Genomic DNA, 8,483 nt, shown 5'->3' with positions numbered 1-8,483 from the left:
AATTTTTTGTATTTTTAGTAGAGACGGGGTTTCACCATGTTGACCAGGATGGTCTCGATCTCTTGACCTCGTGATCCACCCGCCTCGGCCTCCCAAAGTGCTGGGATTACAGGCTTGAGCCGCCGCGCCTGGCAAAAGGATCTTTCAAAAAAGAAGAAGAAAAAGACCTTTGGGGTCAGGAGCCCAGGACTGTTCCGGGGGCCCCACCGTCTGGCCTGGACGTGAGCCGGCTGTGTTGCCCGCGGCGACCCTGGTCACAAGGGCAGGCCCCACAGTCCAGGGCTGTGCGCCCCTCCCCTCTGGCCCGGGTCTCCCCGCGCACGCAGCTGCTCAGAGGGACAGGTGGGCAGGACTCCGCACGTGGGGACGGGCACCCTCCTCCCCTCCCTGCCTCGCCCCAGCCACTCCCGCCCGCACCCCACCCCAGGGGGCCTCCCAGTGCCCAGGACCGTGTCTGGGAAAAGCTGTTTGTCCCGGGAGTGGGAAGAGACAGGAGGGTGCGCAGAGGGCAGGTCGGGAGTTCTGGGAACCGAGGGAGACGCAGTGGGGGGGGTGGGAGGCGGAGGTGAAGGGGGGGCGGGGAGCAGCGGGAAGAGGACCAGGCGGGAGGGGCCGGTGGCAGGGGCCGCAGGCGGGCTGGGGGTCCCGGGAGCCGCGCTTTCCCTCCTGCCTCTCAGGGACGCGCTGCCGAGGAGCGGCGGCTCCTCCCCAGGCCCCGAGCTCCGGGCGCCGCGCCGTCCTCCCTCCCCACGCGGCGCGGGGGGCCGAGGGCAGAGCCGGGACTGCCCCAGGGGCCCAGCAGGTGCCCAAAGCCCGCGCCCCGCAGGCCCCAGCGCCCTAGCCAGCCCGGGAAATGCACCTGCGGCCCGAGCGCGCGGGGGTCACGTGGCCGCCCTCCCCCCTCGCCTTAGACGGGAGGGCGGCGCCCCAGACCACTGTCCCGCCCAGGAGGCCCCGAAGGGGACGTGGGGCACAGAGGTTGGCGTGGGGCCGATGGCTGCCCGCAGGCACACGCAGACCCCCGGGTGGCAGCAGTGGGTCTGGGGAGGGCGCGTGGGGCCCGGGGCACTGCCTGCAGCCCAGGGACCCTCCTCCGTGTCGAGGACTCGGCCCGCCCGACCTCTGCGGCTCGGGGGTCTCTGTGGGGCTGGAGCTGGCCGGGGAAGGCCCGGTCTTCCTCAGGGCCCTGCGTGGTGGGGGGGGCCGTGGCAGGGACCGCCGTCTACACGGTGTGTGCTGTGATCCCACGTCTCCCCCGTGCCCTGCGATAAGCCGGACTCCGGGAGAGGCGCCTGCTGAGCCTAGAGCAGGACCCTGGGGCTGCTGACTGGGGCTCCCTGGCTGGCTTGGGCGAGGGGCGTGCTGGAGCCGAAGGCTCCCCTGGGGAGCTCTTTCCAACTTTTCCTGGGCCAGCCTCCCCAAACCTGCGGTTGTGCTGGTGAGACAGCAAGCGGCCCTTCCACGGGCAGCGAGGCCGGGACGGAGCCCAGCCCTGGAGCCCTCAAGTCCCCGGGGCCAGGCTCTCTGAGTGGCCAGGCTGGGGCTGCCACCTGGGGCAGGGACTCCTGGGATGAGCCCAAGTCCCTTGTGAGCAGGGCTGGGTGGCAGGAGGAGGCGGCCAGAACGGGGAGTCTGGGGTGGGAGGAGGTGGCTGTCGGTGAGACTTGTTCCCAGTATATGAATGCGGATTCGAGATCTCTCAAAGTGACTGAGCGGTGGGTGAAAAGGAAAATAAAGACAAAGAAACAATTTTCTTCAAAGCTGGGCCCAGGGGAGGCACCACATAAAGCCGCTCTCAGTTTTTGTTATTTCAATAGGGGAGGGTGAGCAAGGCTGCACAGAGTTCCAGCGATAATTATACAAAAAGAATACATTGGCAAAAACTGGTGCACAAAAATGACAACGTGGTCTTATAAAAGCAGAACAATGCAAAGATGACTTTCTGTGTGTCAGCACAGAAACCATGCACCTTAGCAAGAAGTGAGGTTAAACATAAACTTATGATTTATCAGCAAGAACACATTGGGCTCACAGCTGTGGGGGACAGGATCTGACACAGGACAGCCAGCCTGACCACAAAACTGCAGAGGAGGGGCCTCCACGCAGGCCTGGAGGAGCCGGGGGAAAAGAAAGACTTTTACACCCTTGTCTCCACCACAGAGAAGACGCCCCCCAAGGTCCATTTATAGGCTCTCCATAAGGGCCGCATCCCCTTTCCAGGGCCCTAATCAATATGCCTTTCCTGGGAAGGAGTCCAGGTAATAAGCCTCTCCACTGCATGTCCGTGTGCAGGCTCTCTGCAATGAGAGGCCGATGACACACTGTCTTCTCTCTCCGCAGTCAAGCTGTGTGGTTAGTCCCTTTCACAGAGTTGCTGTTTTTCTCAGGGCCAAAGTTACAAGTTGCAGCTCAGCAGAGCCAAAGTTACAAGCCACGTCTCAGCATTTCACATCTTTCTTCATTTTCTCAAGTATAATCGATACAGTAAGTAACAAGCATCACAAAGCAAATAACGCATTTCAGCGAAACCAAATTCTAGGAGGATTTATAGGTTAAAAATCAACAATTTCTTCTTGTTATTTCAGATAGCTCAGGTTTTGCCAGTTCTTCCAGAAGCGTGGGGTTGCTTAGTCACTGCCAAGGGGTCCACAGTATTCCCAGCGGGTGGCCAGGACAGGGACCCCGGGGGAGAGGCGGCCAGGACAGGGAGTCTGGGGATCTGGGGTGGGAGGAGGTGGCCAGGATGGGGACCTGAGGGGAGGAGGCGGCCCTGGCGGGGCTCACAAGACAGGCACACTGTGAGTGGGAGGCACCTGGCTGGGCCTTGGTGACTCTGTAACACGGGGCCCAGCGCCCACAGCCTCAGCTGCCTGTGGGGGTAGGAGGAGACGAGGTCAGGAAGGGGACTCCGCTCCCTGGCCCCGTAGTCCAAGAGGTGTCAGGACAGCTGGAAGCCCCAAGTCTGCCAATGCCCTCCCTGCCAGCCCTCTTTTTAAACTTTATTTTTATATTTTTAGAGATGAAATCTCACTCCGCTGCCCGGGCTGGAGTGCAGTGGCACGGTCACAGCTGACTGCGGCCTCAAGCCCCTGGGATAAAGCGTTTCCTCTCCCCTCAGCCTCCGGAGTAGCTGGGACCGCAGGCGTGCACCATCACACTCAGCTAATTTTACAATTTTTTGTAGAAATGGAGTCTCACTACATGGCCCAAGGTGATCTCAAACTCCTGGGCTCAAGTGATCCTCCCTCCTTGGCCTCCCGAAGTGCTGGGATTATAGGCGTGAGCCTCTGCCCCCGCCTGCCAGCCCCCTCTTTCAGGCAGGACCTGCATGGGGGCCACACTCTCATTAATGGGGTTTCCCAGCCCTGCCCCTCCCTCTGGGCAGAGGCCACCTTTGCCATGCCCCAGCTATCCTCACCCGGGTGATGGGGTGCTCTGCAGGTCCCAACCTGCCCCTGCTCCGGCCACCTCCACCCCTGCCCTCCTGGCCGCAGGCCCCTCCCTGGTCCTGTTCTTGCTCAGGGCCAGGCCCACGCTGCGGGTCAGGCATGTGGGGAGCCGGGTGGGGTCTGGCAGGCCTAGGCCCTGCAGGAGGAATGCCCGGCCTAGGCTGCAGCTGGGTCCTGTGCCTTAGGGCTGCGGCAGGTCACGCTCTCTGCCTGGGACACAACATTCCAGGACAGGGAGGGAGGCCGGGGCGGGCTGTCTGGGCGTCTGAGCCTCCAGCATGGGCACTTGGAAGGGGGCCAACAGGATGCAGGGCCTCAGGAATGACAAGACGAGGTGGAAGGTGGCCTGAGGGGGCCTCCTACCCACCTGACTGGAACCCGAGACCCCAGGCCGGTGGGTGGGACCTGAGGAGAGCCCGCCCCGCCCAGCCCACCCCAGGCCTGCCCTGGGCACCACCTCTCCTGCCAGGCCTCAGGAGGGAGGCAGGGGGCGCGTCCCCTTGGGGGTGGCACCTGCCAGGTACACACATAAAGAGGTGGGTCTGTGGTCACCCTGCCCATAGCCATTTCTTCTCTCTGTCCCTGTGGGCCCGGCAGCTGCCAGGATGAGGCCACCATGCGGCCTGTGGCTTTGGCTCTCCTTGCTGAAAGTCCTTCAGGGCCAGACCCCAACGCCCCTGCCACTCCCGTCCCCGATGCAGAGCTTCCAAGGAAGCCAGGTATGAGGCCACAGCTTCCAAGGAAACCAGATGCAGGGAGAGGTGGCTGAGCAGGCCTCGGGGTGCTGCCCGGAAAGTCAGGACCAGCCCTGCTCCCGGGTGGGCCCCCGACCTCCAGCAGAGGATGACCCAGTGCAGACCCGCCTGGCACCCATCCCGTTCCCTACCACTCCCCCCTCCCATTGCTCCCTCTGTGCGTGAGGGGAAACTGAGGCCCAGGAAGGCCGCACAGCCGCTGGCCAGGGTCACCGTGTCCCTGCCAGACCCGGGTCGGCTCCTGTTCCTGCCAGTGTCCCTGGCGCTAGAGCGCTGCTCTGTGAGGGACCCTGGCCCAGAAGCTGCCAGGGAGGGCGGGAGGGGGCTCCCGGCCGCACCCATTGCCCCCCTGCAGTTCCAGGGGGAGTGGTTCGTCTTGGGCCTGGCGGGCAGCAGCTTCAGGCCGGAGCACAGGGCGCTGCTGAGCCCTTTCACCGCCACTTTCGAGCTCAGCAAGGACGGCCGCTTTCAGGTCTGGAACGCCATGACGCGGTGAGTGGCCATTCCCGCCCCCCGCCCTGATCCAAGCAGGCGAGGAGGATCCCAGGCCGGATCCAGCAGCCTGAGGCTCAGGTGTGCCAGGGGCCCTGTCTCGTGACTCTGCTGCCAATGACCAAACCCAGCTCGGGAGCATACAAAAAAGTGCAGGCGGCTGGGCGCTGGTTCACACCTGTGTCCAAGCACTTCGGGAGGCAGAGGCAGGAGTTTCAGGCCAGCCTGGGCGACGCAGACACCACCTCCGCTCATGACGCTTGGCCACTCCCGCCGTGGGTCCCTCTGAATGAGTGGCCGAAATCTTCTGGGGGGGCCCACCTTGGCACGGATCTGCCAGCTTCCGGAACCTTCTGCCTCCACCCGTCCCCTCCCACAGAGGCCAGCGCTGTGACACATGGTCTTATGTGCTGATTCCGGCTGCACAGCCCGGGCAGTTCACTGTGGACCACGGCAGAGGTGAGCGGGTCACAGCAGGGAGGGACAGGGTGCCGGCCCACAGGGACATGACGTCTGTGTCCCCTCAGAGCCCGGGGCGGACAGAGAGGAGACCTGGGTGGTGAATAGCGACTACACCCAGTTCGGGCTGATGCTGTCCCGCAGACACACGGGCAGCCTGGCCGTCCTCAGGATCAGCCTGCTGGGTGAGCCCCCGCCCCACCCCGGGCCTGTATTGGCCCTGGAGGCCCCTCCTTTCTGGGGGTCCCAACCCTCCCTCCCCACCCGGCCTGGAGCGACTTAGGGGTACAGATAGCTTAATCTCCCCGTACCCACCCTGGCCACCCACCCACTGCCAAGTGCGCAGACCCACGCTGGGCTCCCTGGGCTGCAGGCAGGAGCTGGTTCCTGCCTCCCGGGACGCTGGACCAGTTCATCTGCCTGGGCAGAGCTCACGGCCTCTCAGACGACAACATCGTCTTCCCAGATGTGACTGGTAAAGGGCTTGCCTGCAGCAGGCTGGGCAGTGGGCACCGGGCCTGCCAGAATGAGTGGTTGACCCTAGAGGGGCTGGACCTGGGGTCTGCCCATGGAGCTCCCTCAGCCTGCACTCAGGGGTCTCAGGGCTCCTGGGTCCCTGCCCTCAACCCAGGCTCTGAGCCACCTCCTCCCAGCCTGGGTCCCCTATCCTAGTGACCTTCTCCCCTCACCCAGCCCTGCTTACAAAGAGCTTGGGTGTCATCCCAGGTGGTGTCCTGGGCCTCAGCAACCTGCCCCGGGTGGCCGCCCCAGCCTGGCCACTCAGAGAGCCTTGGCTTCCAAGGCTTGACTCTTCTTGCATAAGGGCAAGGACAGCACCTCCTCTTCCAGGAGCGTTGCCCATTGTGCCCTTCTGATTCCTGCCTCTTGTCCTTTACATGTGCATAGCCACGTGCACACACACGCATGTGTAAATGTGTACAGACCGGCACATGCTTGCACATGCAAACACCCACTTAGACACACATGCACTCATACTTGCTCACATGCTGTATACTCATGCAAGGCACGAGTGCTGGTGTGCATGCACCTACACACACCTGCACACTCCTGCCCACACCTGCAGGCTCCTGCACACACCTGCCCACACCTGCACACACCTGCACGCTCCTGCCCACACCTGCACACACCTTCAGGCTCCTGCACACACCTGCACACATCTGCACACACCTGCCCACACCTGCATGCACCTGCACATATCTGTACGCTCCTGTATGCACCTTCTCACACCTGCACACATCAGCATGCACCTGTGTGCTCCTGTATGCACCTCACACACCCTGCATGCTCCTGCACATACCCGTATGCTCCTGTATGCACCTGCTCACACCTGCACACACCTGTATGCTTCTGTATGCACCTGCTCACACCTGCACACATCAGCATGCACCTTTGTGCTCCTGTATGCACCTCACACACCTGCACGCTCCTGCACACACCTGCATGCTCACCGTGCCAGGCCTCCTGGGTCTGCAGTGAGTCTGGGGGCCCATGGGGACAGGTAGGGCCAGGTGAGGGGCTTCCTGAGGACCCAGGCTGTTGGCAGGACAGCCCCTGTGGGCCACATCCTCTGCCCCTTCCGGCCTCCCCCACCCCAGCCCCTTCCCTTAAGCCCACCGCTGGTCCCCTTCCTTTGCTCCTTGCCTGAAGCCACCTGTCCCCTCCTTTGTACCCCCGCTTCATCCTGGGCTCTGTCCCCCGCTGCCGCCTTGTCCTCCGTCTCTGCTCCATCTCCCCCACCAGGCTTTTCATCCCAGGCCAGTGGCTGTTGAAGCATGAAGCAGCTCCTGCCGCGCCCAGCCCTGCCTCACAGCTTCCAGCTCTGCCCTCCTCTGCTCTCAAACCTGAATAAATGCACCAAGCCCGGAGCCCCAGAGTGTGATCACTGTGACCTCGGCTGGGCAGGGGGACAGGGACAAGGAGACCACTGACCCTGCAGGGCCAAGAGAGCTCATTCCCTGGTCCTCCATGGCTCCCCCCAGCTCAGAGCTCCTTCTCTGGCACCCCACGGCCCCCCGCCAGCTCCCTCCAGCCAGTGTGTGTGTGTGTGTCAATGAGAGTGTGCACACGTGTGTTCATGCGTGAGCCTTTGCACATGGTTGTGGGTTGTCGGCAGGGCAGCTCCTGTGGGCCACGTCCTCTGCTCCTCCACTTGGGGCCGCCGTGTCAGGTGCAGCCAGGCTGGAGCTTGCCCCGGGAACACTCGGCCCCTGAGGTGTCCCAAGCAGTGGCCGTGCTGTCAGGCAAGCTCACCAGGAGCTCCCAGGGCCCCAGAGCAGGAGGAGGCCCTGATGCGGATGCCCCAGGACTGGAAGAGGAGATGTGGGGACAAGCAGCTGCAGACTGGAGCCTGCTGGGCACAGAGACACAAAGGGTCTGAGGCCGCAACACAGAACCCCACTCCCAGCCGGAGCCCCCCAACCCTGCCTGTACACCTTGCAAGACGGCTGCATTTGGAAGCCCAGCCCCAGCGGCAGCCTATCTCTCAGTCCTCCCATATCTGTGTCCATCTTGGCCCCCACTGTCCTCCAGGCAGGGAGAGCAGGGCAGTTCCCAGGGCAGCCATGGACCCTCGTGGTCTCTGGCCTTGCTAGAGAGTGGAGGGCATCCAGAGGCCCCCACCTTGTCACATGTGCAGGCACGTGCCGGTCTGTACACATTTGCACATGCATGAGTGTGTACGCACATGGCTATGCACATGTGAAGGACCAGAGGCAGGAAGCAGAAGGGCACGATGGGTGCCCGCTTTCACCCACTGGAAGTACCCCGCTGCTCAGGAGCCTGGCCCTGCTGAGAATCCTTCTACCACCATGTGCAACCCTGCCGGGCAGGCTGTGTGGCATCCAAGCAGATTCTGAAATTGGAGGATGGGCAGAGGCAGCAGACATCCTGGAATCCCTCCCTGCCCTGATGACCCCAACAAGGTGGACCCCCAATATCAACTCAACGACACCTGTGGTGCTTACTGCAGCCACAATTCAACTTTCTCTGTGTGTCTGACTCCCCAGCACGCAACCCCCACAAGGCCAGGTACAGGCCTGCTGTGTCCATCCCTCTATCCCACATTCCAGCATGGCACCTGGCACAGAGAAAGCTGCTGAATGATGGGTGAATGGATGAATGGATGGGTGTGTAGATGGATAGCTAGATGGATAATTAGATGATGAGTGAGTGGGTGGATGGATGGATGAGTGGTTAAATGGGTGGCTAGGTGGATGGATGGAAGGATGGTTGGATCATGGGTGGGTGGATGGATGGATGGATGATGGGCAGGTGGGTGATGGATGGATGATGCTTTTTTTTTTTTTTT

General features: G+C 62.5%; 2 protein-coding genes across 2 annotated transcripts in view; both read left to right on the top strand.

The window, feature by feature from the left end:
• The window catches only part of C8G (complement C8 gamma chain), a 618,926-nt gene that overhangs the window by 6,087 nt on the left and 604,356 nt on the right, over window positions 1–8,483 (top strand). The gene's annotated exons all lie outside the window — the stretch shown is intronic.
• On the top strand, window positions 4,055–5,827 carry LCN12 (lipocalin 12). The gene is given in 8 exon segments (XM_017505567.2): window positions 4,055–4,168; window positions 4,560–4,696; window positions 5,076–5,155; window positions 5,224–5,340; window positions 5,529–5,653; window positions 5,655–5,686; window positions 5,688–5,732; window positions 5,734–5,827. Coding segments are annotated over 8 exon segments (744 nt in total).

Source organism: Cebus imitator, unplaced genomic scaffold, assembly GCF_001604975.1.
Source record: "Cebus imitator isolate Cc_AM_T3 unplaced genomic scaffold, Cebus_imitator-1.0 Scaffold339, whole genome shotgun sequence".
Classification (NCBI taxonomy): domain Eukaryota; kingdom Metazoa; phylum Chordata; class Mammalia; order Primates; family Cebidae; genus Cebus; species Cebus imitator.
The sequence above is the reverse complement of the archived record's forward strand: the minus strand, read 5'-3'. Positions and strand labels throughout refer to the sequence as shown.